Consider the following 16,992-nt stretch of genomic DNA (forward strand, 5'->3'; position numbering starts at 1 on the left):
GACTGTCTGCTAGTTGACCGTACAAAACGCAATGGGGTAAATAGAAATTTGAATAATACAGTCGTTATGTGAGTTAGGCTTATTATATTGTTATTACTTTACACAAAGCACATACCAATCGATATATTATATTTGAATGTTGCACCAGATTTTCATGTATGACTGGATGAACGAACTGATCAAAATTGACAACAAATTTTCCCCTGTCAATTTATCCCACCGTATATCCTTTATCCAATCATTACCATAACTGTCTGTCCGTCTTTCTTTGTTATACTCCATACCTCGCCACTAATGAATGTGTATCATCCTTGTTTTTCCTCTCCCCTCCTTTTTTAAAACCCCTTTTCCTCTGCCACTTTGATTTGAGTTTAAGTAAAGAAAACAAAGTAAATGCATAAATTCTAAATTGGTTGAAATCCTGTAAAACTTGATCATAGCTCTGGATTTTAGATTAGAACATTGCCAAAACAAAACAAAAAAGATAATTTTTGGAGAGCCATATAAAATAATATTTAAAAAAGGTGATTTCCAGTACGGCTTCTAAACTGATTTATATCTGTTGGGTTAGAACCGGTTCTTAGCAATACTGAAAAATCATGTATAGCATCGTATCAGGGACAATTTACTACAAATATTAAAATAAAGATAATTAAATTAATACCAATTTTGTTACCCCAGGCCTTCGGCCCCTTGGGGCTAGCAACACTGGGTTTAATCTTCTAATTTTTCATAGTGATATCCGCGGAAAGCTGTTTATAATACGATGTGAAAAATAACTATAATAATATTGAGATTGCTTCCATTTTTAAATCTGGTATTCTTTCGACTATTATTATCTCATGTCGAGTATAGGTAAAGGTAGTCATAAATGACATATGATTGATATGCTAAATTACTCTAAAAGACATGTCAAAATTTTGATAACATTAAGCTTAGGTACATAATTGTGTTAACATATATCTGCCAGAGTGGCCATTAAAATAAAGATTTTAAATAATAGAATAGTAAACAGAGTAATAACAGCAAAAAGCGAACGTTAAATTTTGGTAAAAAATGTATTTATTACTACTTGGATCATTTACTCTAATAAAGTGAAATTGTAGCTGGCCAAAAATAAGATTCCCCCATCCACTCCGTTTTCATCATCCCCTCTCCTCATACTGGATGAACAAAATGACCAATAACTAAATTGACGACAATTTTTCCCCTGTAATAATATCTACGTATATTTTATAAAACAAAAGTATTTGAGGAAAGAATAAAATAAAATAGACTTGAGACAAGATAATGGTAATACACAACATACAGATAGAATAAATTAAAGAAAAGAAATAAAGAAAAGGATTTGAGCATGAATAATTCAAAATTCACTTTCCTCTTTTTGTACTTGTGCAAACAGAGATAACACCTCTCCCTGAGAGACGAGTTTGAAAACTGTGAAAGAACCAGAGTTTGGCCATAGTAGGTTTTCTTACCTCTTCTTGTGTGATACCACCCTAGCCTTAAAAAAAAACAATAAGAAATTTTATAAAGCGAAGCTACTCTATAATTCACTTTTTTTCTGTTCGTCCGACTATCTGCCCGTAAGACAATGATGTTTCTATCTATAATACAAAGTGGAACGATGTCTGTCTGTTTGTTTGTCTGTTTGTTTGTAGCAAAGGATCTCGCTAACCGCTGAACCGATCGGGTTCTCCTTTACAGGGTAACTTCTCATAGGTCCCGGAAAGGTTTATAACTATTTTCTTGGGGGGTGGGACACCCCCAACCCCCCAAAAAAATTAAATTAAAAATTTTTTTATGATTTTTTTAAAAAATCTAAATTACAAAAATTTTTCGATCAAACCTCTTGGGGCAAAGCCCCTAGAGGCTAGGGGCGAAGCCGCTAGTTTTAGATAAACTAATTGTTTTGGTGCAATATCATACGCCAAGGAGTATCCATAATGTAATTTACTTAGTCAATTGCTGTTTCAGATCTAATTTCTAACTTTTATTGTTTTAACACAAAAGAATAAATGTGTGAAAGGTTTCATGATTTCTTTATATAAATATATTCCTGATCTATGACTATTAAACTTCTGTTCATTGAATCCCTTTGACCCGGCATCTAGGATTTTTTAGATTCACTTATTGATGTTATTATCTTTGTTAAGAAGATATTCTTGAAATGATTTATACATACTTTAAATTTTTATGATATAAGTAATAATGGAAACTACCCCTAGAACTTTCTTTAAAAATATTTCATGATAAAAATGAGTTTAGAATTTGAAATCAAGTATGATTACCTTTCTACACATTTTTATTTAGATAACTCTGTCCTAGTGTTCCTAAGGAAGGGAGGGGACATTGGGCTGTTTATTACACTAGTCCCCAAAGTTTTATTACAACGTTTTCCTATTCGTTAGCTTAAAAACTTTGGGGACTTTTATTAAATTTTGATTGGTTGGTTCATTAAGTTGAATGTCCAAATGTTACTATCACTAATAATAATCTACAAAAGGAATAATTTTGTTTATCATGGGGGCTGTAGGTCTATTCATCGGACATTGTCTTATCCCTTTAGATCCTAAATATAATTTTGAAGTTTTAAATTCAAATTTCTACCAAGGGTTCTTATTCAGTTTTCAAACTTGTTTTCCAGGGACATGTGATGAATAAAAGTTTTTTGTCCTTGAACTTGAAGTTTTTGCACTCAGGGTTTTAGGTTTTATCTCGGACTTTCATTACTAAAGATTTTAGTTTCACAAAATCTTCATGCAAAGTCACAAAACAGAAATTTCAGGTTTATATTAAAAGATAAGATTTTTAGCAATCTCATTCCAACTATTAGCAATCAACCTACAAACCTTTTTCACTCTTTTTTAGTCAAGCTATATTTGATGTTAAATTTAGTTTTAAAAGCAGAAAATTAGAAAATTGTTGTTAAAGCTTCAAATCTAAGCTTTGATAATGACTTAACTAGCCATATAACTTCTTGCATGATAAATAAACTGGAGGAAAATGAATTTAAGTGGGTAACGAACTATTACATAGGATTATTTTGTATTTGAATTAAAGTAGAAAGAATGAATTTTCCAGAATGGCTTCGATACCGATTAATATCTGCTGGATTGGAAAAAATTCTCAACCATACTGAAAAGTCATGTATCGCATAGTATTAAAGACAATTTTTCACCTTCGGCCCTTCATTGCTAACAAAATTGGTTTTAATCTTAATTAATTTTGATATCTGCGGAAAGCTGTTTATAATATGATGCGATAAGTAGCTAAGCTATTAATCATTATTTAAATTAAAATCAATATTTGATAATGTTCTCTGATTTAAGGATGTGTTGAACACGTACTGTTGGATCCACTCCACCTACACAATCCCTAGCGCATTCTGGAAGCGGATTGGAATAGACGTGGCCCACCCTGGCATTGACAAGACTATAGATCCGGAGGAGAGGAGATATGTCAGATATTATCAGTGGGTCTGCTTCTGTCTATTTTTTCAGGTAATAATAATAATAATTATTATGATTATCAGTGGGTCTGCTTCTGTCTATTTTTTCAGGTAATAATAATAATAATTATTATGATTATCAGTGGGTCTGCTTCTGTCTATTTTTTCAGGTAGTAATAATAATAATTATTATAATTATCAGTGGGTCTGCTTCTGTCTCTTTTTTCAGGTAATAATAATAATAATTACTTTAATTATCAGTGGGTCTGCTTCTGTCTATTTTTTCAGGTAATAATAATAATAATTATTATAATTATCAGTGGGTCTGCTTCTGTCTATTTTTTCAGGTAATAATAATTATTATTATTATAATTATTAATGGGTCTGCTTCTGTCTATTTTTTCAGGTAATAATAATAATAATTATTATAATTATCAGTGGGTCTCCTTCTGTTTTTTTTTCAGGTAAAAATAATAATAATTATTATAGTTATCAGTGGTTCTGCTTCTGTCTATTTTTTCAGGTAATAATAATAATAATTATTATAATTATCAGTGGGTCTGATTCTGTCTATTTTTTCAGGTAATAATTATTATAATTATTAGTGGGTCTGCTTCTGTCTATTTTTTCAGGTAATAATAATCATTATTATTATTATAGTTATCAGTGGGTCTACTTCTGTCAAATCTGCCAAAAGCTCTAATCCTGAAAGCCAATACAAGTAAATGCAGAAAAGGGATTCTAAACATTTAAGAACAAGATTTGCATTATGCTATGAATGTCCTTGAATAAAAAACCCTGCAAAGATAATTATGTATAATGGTACAATTCATCAAATATTATGTTATAAGTATTATTATATATATTTTGGTAAATAAACCTTTACATTACAATCATATTAAGAATGTGTATATAACACCGCAAAGGTTTATTTTTCTAAAAATGACATAAAATCAATCAGTTTACAGTTTAGATTCCCTGGCAAACCAAAGAGTTATTAAACCTATGATTTTTTTTGTTTTATTCTCGTTAAGCAATTTCTATAAGACATTCATATTTTTAAAAGCGTCCGTAACGGATAGCTTTTTTCGTTAATTTAGGCATGTTAGAATTGTCCTATCGATTTCAAATTTTGCATGGTGATTCCTTTAGTAGTTAGGTACGATTTAGAAAGCGTAGCAACTCTATAACCATTACCAAAATTTCCGTATTTCCATTTTAAACATGTTGATTTTTCTACTTTTTTAACAACAAATTTTTATGTGATCTTATCATCCGATTGATCTGATTTTTGTTATATTGATTCCTGAGACAACAAAGTATAATGTTATAAGCGAAGGAACTCAATAATCAAGTCCTAAATATGTAATTATGTCAATAAACATTATCCTGTATAAAGCAGTTTTTCAACAAATTAACTTACAATTTTGCTTCGACTTTTATACATTTATATTCTGATTATTCAGTTCTGACACTATACAAACGTTAATGTCCGTTTGTCCTACCGTTTCAGTGCTTCGCTTTTATGGATGTTGTCATCATAGTTTAGTATGATTTACCAAAATCGGTGTTAATCAAGCTAAAATAGTCGGACTCGACGCCATTTTGGAGTACTTATTAATATTCAATTTAAAGATTCGATTCGCCATATTCTCTGTATTGCGTTAAGCAAAGAGGATAAATCGACTCAGTTGTGTTAAAAAAAGATCAGGCTGTGTGATTCTAAATCTAGGTTGGTGGTTGGTCATCATAAATCATATAAATTTTCTATGCTTGTTAAATTATCAAGTGTAACTTAATGTCATGTAGAGTTGCTATTCTAGAATGTATTTATTAACCCTTTACAGTCGGGCCCCTTGCCGCACCTTAATCAGTTCCTATTAGAGCTAGAGGGCTAAAAATTTGTGCAAGTCACCTGTTTGATAATGAATTTCCGACCTCTTATAAGTCAAAGTCAATTTTCGCTTCCTTCACCCATTTATTTAACAACCTTTGTTTTTAGGTCCTTTTTTACTTAAAAATTTCAAACGACTGTAATTTTCTTATTTTTGAAGCTAGAAGAAAATTTTTTCTAGAAAATGTTTATCTTTATGTAAATTTTATATTAGAAATATCAAAACATAAATTTCAGCGGCCGCAGCTGTACTTGGTAGCTGCCAGCCGCCGCAGTCGGCGGTCGGCGGAAAGAAAACGGCGCATTTTTATGAAATTTTAATACGTTATGTAGACATGTGAGAAAAGCTTAAGTTTAAAATTTGACGTGTCTAAGTCAAAAATTGCGGCCACAGGAGTCTTTTAAAGATTTCTCGAGAGTTGGAGGATCAGGACCGTTAAGGGTTAAGATTTGTTTGTCTACAGCTAAAGATCTCGGAAAATATTGATCTGAATTGTCTCTACTTTTCATGGTAGCTCTATATATATGTCTTGGGGTTGTTTAAGGCTATTATCCAGACCACTTACGACCTTTCCTAGAGGCCAGAGGCGAAGCAACTAGTCCTGTTGTATGAAGTAGTCAATAGGCTTCAATAGGTACATTATTTTAGGCCATTTTTTTCTGTCTCCCTCTTACCCATTTGAAAACAGAGTCCTTACGTTCTAGAGAAGCAGCCACTAGTTATAAGTACAGCAATGTCATTATTGAGAAAATATGATATTTAAAGTGTAAACGAAAAAGAAATTATAGATATTTTACGTAGAATATTAAAGTATATCCTTGAAATAAAAATCTTGATATTACTATTCTGGCTGTGAACCCTTTAATGGTGTGATTGTGTATACCTCTCATATTTCCTAATGTTCCTTTAATGCACAGATTGCCAGCCGCATATTTTTTTAGGCGTCTCACTGGCGGCAGCCGATTTTTTAAAACAAGTTCGTTGGGCTAAAAGTGTTATTAGGGTCTTGCGATTTTCTATTTCTTGATAAATAAAATTTTAAAATCGAATGCAGCGTTAGCTTTAGTACTGAAACTTTGATAAATCAAGGCAGCTGTTTCATATACTTGGCTGCCGGCACCACGGGGCTAAAAAAACTAGTTTTAATCTTATGATTGTACATTTCTATATTCGTAGAAAACTGGATATAATACGATGCTAGACATAGTTTTTTCGTATGGATGAGAACCGGTTCCTATCCACCGGATTCGAATGAATACGAGAGAAAAAATTATGGCTGCGGTTGCAGATCCCGCGGTTTTAATGCAATACCACACAGCTATAGACCGCAGATATGCCACAACATGAAAACTATGTTTAGTGTAGGATTTACATACTATACATGGAATACATTACCTTTTTATGCATGCATACTTACTTATCAAAAGTATAAATATTATGGACTATATTTAATACTAGAAGCCTCTAGGGGCACTTAAGGTAGGAGGGGGAAAAGTCGACCTCATCCCATTTTAAATTTGAATTTCAAAAAAGTAAAAAAAATATTTTTTTTGGGAGGGGGTGAAGACACTCTCCCCAAAAATAGTTTAAAACCTTCCCAGGACTTATAAGAAGCTTCATTGTAAAGGAGAACAATATCGATTCAGCGATTAGAGAGATCCTTCGGGACAGACAAAAAACGCTTACTACTGTATATAATAGGATATAAACTATATTATAGGCATATTTTTTTATTAAAAGCGAAGCTTTTCTATAATTAGGGTCGGTCCGTCCGTACGTCCGTCCGTACGTCCGTAACGGATAGCTTTTTCCGTTAATTTAGGCATGTTAGAATTGTCCTATCGATTTCAAATTTTGCATGGTGATTCCTTTAGTAGTTAGGTACAATTTAGAAAGCGTAGCAACTCTATAATCATTACCAAAATGTCCGTACGTCCATTTTAAACATGTTGATTTTTTATACTTTTTTAACAACAAATTTTTATGTGATCAAATCATCGGATTGATCTGATTTTTGGTATATTGATTCCTGGAACAACAAAGTATAATGTAAAAGGCGAAGCAACTCTATAATCAAGTCCTAAAAATGTAAGTATGTCCATAAAAATTATTCTGTATCTAGCAGTTTTACAACAAATTTACTTACAATTTTGCTTTGACTCTTATAAATTTATATTATGATAATTAAGAATCACTATACAAGTGTTAATGTCCGTTTGTCCTACCGTTTCAGTGCTTCGCTTTTATGGATGTTGTCATCCTTGTTATTGTACATTTGATCTGCAGTCAAACTTTGTCCATTAAATAAAGTGTATAAATCAAAATGATTATTATTATTTTTGAGATTCATTTTAGTAGTCTTAGAATTAAAAGGAAAAAACCTACAATAGAAGTGTAAGATTTCTTTTCACGGATGTTTTTAAATAAGTTTTTAATTCTACATGGTATTAAGGACACTGAGCAGTAACCATAAGAAATGTAATCATATTTGAATAAGTTAAAATAATGAGAGTTAAGCAAAATAGGTGTATTAATATTGCAGTTTTGAAATCCCGTTATTTCATAAAAAAAATTCAAATGCATAGGAGAATGGCTTGTAGATGATTTAGAAAATGCAATTAAGATCTTTGAACCGAGACCAGCGCCGGCGATGTCTTTTTTTACCATTTTTTTAGAAAGCCGACTGGTGCTAGTTGTAGAGTAGACTTTGACATAAGATTTTTTGGATATCATATCTTTGGCCTTATATGTTGAAATATGCAGAAGAACTAAAAACCTGCATAATGCTGAGAAATTGATAAAACCGCCGTGCTACCGTTATCTATTGATTAGAGGCCTAGTTAGGTAGCCAGTAGAGATAGGTAGATAAAATTTTGTACATGAATTTCTAGGCCCCTAAAGTAACTAAACTTAGGTCAGCAGAAGAATTAAATTCAAAAAAGTAAGTTTTGAGTATCACGTCTAGGTTTTAATCTAAGAAAATGCTTCTTTGATCCAATAATGGGAAATAGGGCTAGATAGCAAGAAAAAGTATAAAATGAACTAAAACTAAAAGTTAAAATGGTGAATTGTGTTATATTTGAGTAAGGTGTGGTGTGCCCAGGATTTCTTGCAAACATATTGTCTTCTTCTCAACCTTCAATGTCCAGTTTTTCTCATAAAATTTCTCCCAAATTTTACTTTATTAAGAAACAGCGTATAGTGTCCAATAAAAAAAGACGCATACAATACAAATTACCAATGATAGGCCAGTATGCAATTTACCATTGGTCAATTACAATGTATACTGGCCTATCACTGGTCATTTGTATTGTATGACGTCATTTTTTATTGGACACTACGCTGTTTTCTTTTTTAACATTAAAGAATGCAAGTTGAAATTTGTTTTTTGATTATACCAGGAAGGGAGGGGACATTGGGCTGTTTATTACACTTGTCCCCAAAGTTTTCTTATTCTTTAGCTTTAACACCTTGGGGACTCTTAAAGAAATTGACAAAATATTAAATAGGTAGTACCATAGAATTTTTTACAAAATATATCTTTAATTATAATTTATTTTTACTGCTTTCATGCATAATAGACCTTTTCTACATTTTATAAGTTAATTGTCCTTTCATACAAAAACTTGTATTTTTTTCTATCGATTAAGTAATGACAGTTAATGATTTTTTATAGAATACATAAGGATATTTTTTAATTATATGGAGAAAAAATACTACAAAAAAATATGCTTTAATTTTGTACTTAAGAACATTTAGCATTAAAAATATTTTTATTTGGAGCATTTATAATGGAATATTTGGTAATATGTTTTTATCTTGGTATTGACCAGTTTCTATATTTGTATGCACAATTTTATACACTACAAAATACATTTAAACATAGATGTACAGTCCAACAAGCTTCCTTTCCTTAAAACCAAATATATAAGGTAGTAAGAAATTTACTGGAGCTTTTGATCTTAGAAATTGCTTGTTCGAATCAGTCGTACTTTTTTGGAGATCATTATAAATGTCCTAAGCTGATTTTAGGCTAATTTCCCCATCTCACCCGCCCTCCGCTAGAGGCTAGAGTAAGGTAACTAGTTTTCTTTATAAAGCAGAAAAAAAATAATTTGCAATGTAAAATAAACAAGGATGACAACATCCGTGAAAGCAATGCTCAACAAAAAGTTTCCGTCCATCTTGATGTCTGTATAAACCATTGAAATAAGATTTAAGTAATGTTCAGGATATATATTTTTTGTGTATTTTCCCCTAACCAGGAGACATGTAACAGAAATAAAAATCAGAAGCCTTTATCTAAAGAATCAAGAGCCCTAAATATAACAATTCTAAGCTCCCATATTTTGTTTCCAATTTGAAAATTCTGTTATACCCTACTAGATGTTAATAAAACACCCCTCTTGGTCCATTCACTAAAACGCACACCCTCCAACACCCCTCGCCAATACGCTTTAAGGCGGGTGTCAAAATGTGTGCGACCATTTGCTAAAACTCTTTGCCTGACACTCTCATAATATTATTTCTTATTGTCCAAGGATTCAGCATTGCAAAAAAAACGATTTATCTAATAAAAAGAAATCTCTTGCAATGTTTGAATATGATGATTCTAAATATTTCTACATTCGAGCATTGTCTCCGAAGGAAAAATCACGTTAAATCTGGAGGTTGATAAGTTTTATACCCTTAAAAATCGTACACAAGGTTGATGCAAAAGTGGGATAATAGTTATTTATTGTAAGTTTTATAGACAGCTTTCCAATGATAATAAAACGAAAAAAACATAGGATTAATTTAGGTTTTGTTAGTCCAGATGGGCCGAAGTATCGGTCTAGCAAAACTGGTATTAATATTATGATTTTTCATTTTACTATTCATAGAAAATTGGTTCCAGTGTGGTATCCGCCTAGGATAAATGGCAGACACCAGAGTTCAAATGACTACGGCAGTGTGAACAGACATGGACACCTATACTATAGAGAAGCTACGCTTCTCTAGCAATCACTAAATAATAAACAGAGTCTATTCAGTTGTTCCTTTATTGAAGGTCTAAGGATTACTAAAGTTGTACAACATAATATAAATACATATGGATTAGGAATGAAGATAGTTAAAGGTAAATCATACAAGTAAAACATAGATAGTTGCAATGGTTAGGTAGATGGCTATCCCTGTCCGGGGGAGGCAGGATAGCCCATGGAACAGCACAATAGGTAGATAAGCATAGAGGGGTTGAGTGGTAGGTCTGGGTACTAAAAGGGAAGGTTTGATGATTACTGTGACAACAACAGTCTGTGTGGGGGTGATTCTATCAGGTGAGGGAAGGCTTAGATCCTTTATCCTCAGGGCTGAGGTGGTGCTGATAACTTGGTGGTTGAAGGGGAAGGTTCCGGTGCTTAAGAAGGGAGAGGGAGGGGTGACACCCCTCCCTCCACTCGCAGGACAACTGAGAGATGAAATCAATACCGTTATCTGACATATTTTCAGGTGGCTTTACAATTGTAGAATAACAGGATTTAGCTGGGTGCGTAGCATCACTATAATGTCTTGGTTTCTGCATGGCCCAGAGTTGCCGCATACCACAACTCTCCCCTCGGAAGGCTGGGAGGGGTTGTCTGCACCGCCAGACTTCCGACAGTGGTTGCGGCCTTCAGTTTGTTGTCCTTGTGGAATGGGTCCGCCAGGATACCAGCTGCTGAACGGTGGTAGACTCCAGCCCTCCCCAGGTCGAACGGAATCTGCTATATCTGCTGGAGTAGCTGGTCCTGTTGGATGTTCTGGCCGTTGGATGTGTACCTCTGAGGCCACCCTGGCAACCTCCAGGGGTGGCACAGCACATGAGGGGGCTTGGACCAACAGCCGCCTGGTATACACCTCTTCAGGTTTCTCTACTGGGCTGGTGGTCTCCATCGTGTTGGTCACCTTGCTGCTGGCAGGCTGGCTACTGGATGCAGGCGCAGCTTCTTCGCCCTCGGGGCTGGTCAGGTTCATTCGGCTTCCAGGGTCTCTGTCAACGCGGGCAGGTGGTGGTTGCCATACTGTAGGAACGTTGCCTCCCTCAGGCTCATCCTGGACATTGGCAGGGTGGTGCATGGCAGTCAGACCTGCGGGGTAGGGGAAGGTAACAGTCCATCCCCTGTGCCGGAGGCTGTCTTGGATCTGCAAGGGTGGCTCCGCTCTAGTTGGCTGGGGGACAGGTCCATCCACGGCCACTGCTGCTGGTGGACTGGAGGCACAAGGCTCCGGATTTCCTCCCCTAGCCTGAAGGTGTCCAGGCACATCGTCTCCATCTTGGGTAGACATAATTGTTGGGGATCCTCTACTTCTATGGTTAGGCTTGGCACTTGGCGCATCTAGTTGAGTTACTCCCCAGGCAGCGGTCAAAGCTTCTTCAGTTTGGCTGGTAATGGCTGATATCCTGGTTCCTGGGGCAGATGCAGGGGGCGCAGGCAAGTTTGACCCAGCACAAACTTCCTGGTACACCAATGCAATACAATTACCCTGGCTTGGTTGAGGGAGGTAGACAGCTGGACGCAGTTGAGGGTGAGGGACAGCTGTACTCTCCCTGCTGGCTGGGGGCTCTGGCTGACTGGTGGTGACGGGTGTCACCCCTTCCTCTGGGGCTGCGGGCTCGTTCCGGGGTCCAGGTATCTCGGTGGCAGCGACGGGTGTCGCCCCAGGCACCAGCGTGGGGGCGCTGGATAGCACCCCCCAGTCTTCACAGGGGTCAAGGTCTCTCGGTGGCGGCAACGGTTGTCGCCCCAGGCACCAGCGTGGGGCGCTTGATAGCACTCCCCAGTCTTCACAGGTGGCGGCGACGGTTGTCGCCCCAGACATCAGCTTGGTGGTGCAGGGAAGCACCTCTCGTTCCTTCCAGGTGGCGACGCCGGTTGGCGTCCCATACATCGACTCAGACTCGCTGGCTAGCGCCTCTTGCCTCTCCCGCTCGGCGGCCGCCAGGGCCTCCCCGTACACCGTCCCGGTGGCGCTGGGTAGCGCCCCTCGGCTCTTGCTGGGGGTGACAGGGGTTACCTCCTCCTTCGGGGGACGCAGTCTGACGGGTACCATCATGTTGAGGCCGACCGGCAGAGGCCGCAGGACTTCTGGCTCCGCAATGTTGGTTGGCTGCACGAACACCGGTCCCATGTGGTTGAGGCTGAAGTCCAGGCCAACCCGGTTGGGTTCAGCCGCTCCTCCCAGCACGTTGATCCTGGCCACTATGGTCCCAATCTGTGACACAGACTCCTGGGTGGCCGCGGCCCCAGCGGCGGCAGCTGGTTGGGGTGACGGCTGGGCATCTCCCTCCAGGTAGACCTGGGTGTCAGACTGGTTGTATGCAGGTTGTTGGGCTGCCTGGTGTTTCTTCATTGCCTGGTCCCAACCGGTTCTACACTTGGCGGCTGTGTGGCCGTTGAAGCGGCGGCGCTCCTTCGTCCAGCTGGGTCCCATCAGTCCAGCTTCCCCAGGGTGTATCAACCTGCCAGGTCTCTCATCCTCCAGTTGGGGCACCAGCTGACAAACAGGGTCTCCCCTACTAGGGATCAGGCAGTGCTGGGCTGCTTGTGGTGGCTCCTTGGTTACATTCAGCCTCCTCCCCATACACACAGGTCCCTTCCATCCAACAGCGGCTCTCCTCTCCTGGGTGGCGAGGCCAGCCTCGGCCTTAGCTTCTGCAGGTGCTTCTCCACATGAGGGATCCTGCCTCCAGTTACGCCAGGTAGTTGGTAGCAAAGGCCGTTGATGGTGCCAGTCGGAAGGGGGGCTATGATCTCTGGGGGGTATCTGTGGCCAGTGTGTGGACAGGTACCCACAGTTGAACCAGCAAGGCCCAGAAGATGCCATACTGATGGTAGCCTGAACTGGGTTCTGGACTGCCAGCAGGCTGTTGGTAGCCACCTGAGTTAGGCCAGAGTTGCCGGCTGGTATTGCGTCCCTGCCAGGCTCCATCAGCTGCTGGTGGGGAGCCCCTGCGGTGATTCTGGTTTTGGCAGGGGGTGGCCTTCTTATTGACTTCCCTAGTTGGAGCTCTGCATCCTGGTGGGCCTCCATCTTCAGCAGCATGGGGGGACTTGGCTGGGTCATGTGCAGTGGTTCAACAGAGTAGAGGCATCTGGTCTTGGAGTGTGGGGGAACAGCCTCACTGCTGCTGGTCAACCCTGCTCCCTCCGTGCTGGGTAAAGCCTTCCACTGCAGCAGGTCACCATTCTCCATCCTTAGGCCGGTCCCCAGTCGTTCCATGCCTGGGGGCTCCCAGGGAGGCTTGGGTGGCGGCTCCCCCACCCCCAGGTACGCGTCGGGCATCTGGGTGAAGAGTCTATTCCCCTGGGACAGCTCCCCATCCTCCAGGTTGGTGAGGCCAGCGCCAGGGAGGACCTTTCCACCCCAGACACAGGTGGTACTGGCCCTAGGGCTGGGCCCCTTTGGAGTCTCAGTTCTGGTGGTAGTGTCCATCTTGGGGCTGGCCACTAAGTCTCTGGAGCTTGTCACCTTCTCATTGGGCTCAGTCGCATCGTTCAACACTCCCGGGAGGACACATACAGGTTCAACAATCCCCAATCCAGTATCTCCATTTCTCGTGCGTTGAGCACCAACGGTACAGGAGCTGTGCAGCGGACATTCAGTCACCCTTCCAGACAAGGGCATCTCAGGGACCAGGGGTCTGTGACCTGGCATGTGTTTTATGTTCACTGTACTCAACACAGTAGGCCAAAGCAGCACCTTGTATGAAGAAGCAGAGAGTGGTGGGGTACAGATGTTGGTGGTTATGATCCAAATGAAGACTTCTGTCCACCACAGTGCCAGCAACATGCCTAGGCACACAGTTAATGCCCAATCAGGAATGTCTTCTATTGCCGCACGTCGGGCTAGGGGCTGACAATTTCTCATCTTGTAGATATAGGAGCAGAGTAGAGTAGCCGCGCCGCAAGGAGGTTCGAGCCGGCTCACCCCTATTATAGATACTATAGCTGTGTAATTAGGGTGGTAGTCCACGTAGCCGTAGGCTCTGTCCTCCTGGCTCAAGAGTTTCGGTGGCTGGAGTGTCCCCATGATAAGTAGCAGGGGGTTGGTCTGTTGGTGCCAGCGTCTTGTTTAACTGTTGAGCCTGAGTTGTTCTCCTTTCCAGTATAGCTCTTGATTTCTGTGATAACCAGCGGATCTTAGCTTAGAGATTAAAAGGGAATATGTTAGGTGTCCATAGATGTCTCTAGGAGCGTATCCGCTAGTAGATATATGGATATGTAGGCTATCTATACATGGCTACACTCCCATATATATATATACGTGTATAGGAATATCCCCAGAGCTAGCTAGCTTTCCTCCTTGCTCCAAAAAAAATCACGCTTCCTCTGTATATAGTTCACAACTATGAGGGTCTATGGTCAAGGTACACACCACCACTGCCCAGTGTGGGGCATCAAGTCAGGCTATTTCCACAGGGTGGGCGTACTTTCGTTAAGTTACCATATCAGTCTCCAGTGTTGTATGGTGAGGTTAGTATTCACTTACTTGCAACCATGATACAAAAAAACAACACTATTTATCACTTGGGTATTTATATATACATATATTTTTTTTCACTAGCCACTCAGCTTTGAAGTAGGGTTGGCAGGGCTAGGAAGATGTTGAGGGTCTGAGCTGGTCTAAGGAACTGATTTAGTTTTCCTTATCACACTGTAGATAGGGAGGGAGGAGCTTGCAAGTTTTTCTTCTAAAAAAATATCTCTGTTGTATGCTATAGAGTGGCCCCTCTCCTGTGTGTGTGTGTGTGTGTGGAATCCCCTTTTCTTGCAATGCGCCTACGCGCCGTCAGAGTGTGCACACAGGTAAAACGCGCTTCTATCCCTCAATCTGCTTTCTCATTGGTCCGCTTGATCTCTCTTTTTTCCGTTGAATTTTTTGTTGCGTCCTACGCTCTGCGACCCGTAAATGGCGCTCTGTTCTCCCGGTCGCTATCTCCACACTGTGGGCGGACTTATTTAAGTGTGGGTAGGAGGGGAAGCACGTGAGGGGACGGGGTAAAACCGTCCGTTCCCCCCTATGGGGAGGGGGGTGTTACAGGTTTGAAGTAACTTGGTTGTGAGGTAATTGTGCCTTTTCCTTAATCCTGAGCTTATTGTTATGTCATCTCAATTGTATTTTCTTCAATGGATGGTGGGCCCCTCCCTTTCCGTTGGAATAAGGGGTGTATTTGTTGTGCTGAAGGCTTGGGGGGTTAGATTGTTTATCAATGCATTGTTATATTACATCTAGGTTCTATTTTTGGCTTTATCACAATACACAACAGATTTGCTTACCAAGCCTGTTCTATTTTTAGTTTTATCACAATACACAACAAATTTGTTTACCAATCCTTGCTCATAAATCTATTGTTCAGCCTTCACACTAGGGTGGTAATCCCTACAATGTGATATAATATCTGTTTTTCTAGATGGGTGGCTGCGCTGTAGCCTCTCAGGATACTTGGAGTTAACGTAGTTTTTCTTCTGCTTGGTACACTACACTCATATTTTCGCTCACAGCTCGCAGCTATTTGGCTTGTTTCAGCCTGTCGGCGGCAGGGAATGTCCCGTCCTGCAGCGCCGTGTATCCGAATCCAGCTGGTGGCGGCAGGGAATGTCCCGTCCTGCAGCGCCGCTGGTTCGAATCCTTGGCTTGTTTCAGCCTGTCGGCGGCAGGGAATGTCCCGTCCTGCAGCGCCGTGTATCCGAATCCGGCTGGTGGCGGCAGGGAATGTCCCGTCCTGCAGCGCCGCTGGTTCGAATCCTGCTATCTCTTGCAGTAAATGTTGGCCTATTTTCAGCCGTTTACACTTAGTTGGCCTGTTTCAGCCCGTCCGCAGGCCTGTTTCAGCCCTTGAGCGCTCAATTCTCCGTTAGATGTCGGCGCTTCTCGCGGTTCTCCGTCAAGTTTCGCTGCTCTCCGCAGTCTCTCGTCCGATCTCGCTACTCTCCGCAGCTCGGGTTCCGCCACACTTAGTGGTCTTTCGCTAGATTTCGCTTCCACAACTGCCGGATGCAGAGTTAGACCTTGCTATCCAGGGTGGGTAATTCAGGTTGCTTGTGTCAGTTTTGCCAGTTTCACTGCTGGGAGTACCTTAGCCTCAGCTGCGCGTCTGCTCTACACTTGTGGTTTGCCGTAATCTCACAGCTGACACCAAAAGTTGTGGTATCCGCCTAGGATAAATGGCAGACACCAGAGTTCAAATGACTACGGCAGTGTGAACAGACGTGGACACCTATACTATAGAGAAGCTACGCTTCTCTAGCAATCACTAAATAATAAACAGAGTCTATTCAGTTGTTCCTTTATTGAAGGTCTGAGGATTACTAAAGTTGTACAACATAATATAAATACATATGGATTAGGAATGAAGATAGTTAAAGGTAAATCATACAAGTAAAACATAGATAGTTGCAATGGTTAGGTAGATGGCTATCCCTGTCCGGGGGAGGCAGGATAGCCCATGGAACAGCACAATAGGTAGATAAGCATAGAGGGGTTGAGTGGTAGGTCTGGGTACTAAAAGGGAAGGTTTGATGATTACTGTGACAACAACAGTCTGTGTGGGGGTGATTCTATCAGGTGAGGGAAGGCTTAGATCCTTTATCCTCAGGGCTGAGGTGGTGCTGATAACTTGGTGGT

The 16,992-nt window shown here is 40.0% G+C and overlaps 2 protein-coding genes across 2 annotated transcripts in view; one reads left to right on the forward strand and one right to left on the reverse strand.

The window, feature by feature from the left end:
* The window catches only part of LOC145316318 (innexin shaking-B-like), a 41,077-nt gene that overhangs the window by 9,304 nt on the left and 14,781 nt on the right, over positions 1-16,992 (forward strand). The window contains exon 4 of the mRNA XM_080156750.1: positions 3,333-3,503. Coding sequence (XP_080012876.1) covers positions 3,333-3,503 — 171 coding nt within the window. The remainder of the gene's footprint in view (positions 1-3,332; positions 3,504-16,992) is intronic.
* On the reverse strand, positions 10,432-14,048 carry LOC145316317 (uncharacterized). Its single transcript, XM_080156749.1, has 2 exons — positions 12,185-14,048; positions 10,432-11,485 (listed from the first exon to the last, which is right to left on the reverse strand). Exons 1-2 carry the CDS (start codon positions 14,020-14,022, stop codon positions 10,843-10,845), a joined length of 2,481 nt encoding a protein of 826 aa, XP_080012875.1. The 5' UTR covers positions 14,023-14,048; the 3' UTR covers positions 10,432-10,842.

The sequence above is a fragment of the Acartia tonsa genome, chromosome 4, assembly GCF_053477335.1.
Source record: "Acartia tonsa isolate MP-2025a chromosome 4, ASM5347733v1, whole genome shotgun sequence".
Taxonomy (NCBI): domain Eukaryota; kingdom Metazoa; phylum Arthropoda; class Copepoda; order Calanoida; family Acartiidae; genus Acartia; species Acartia tonsa.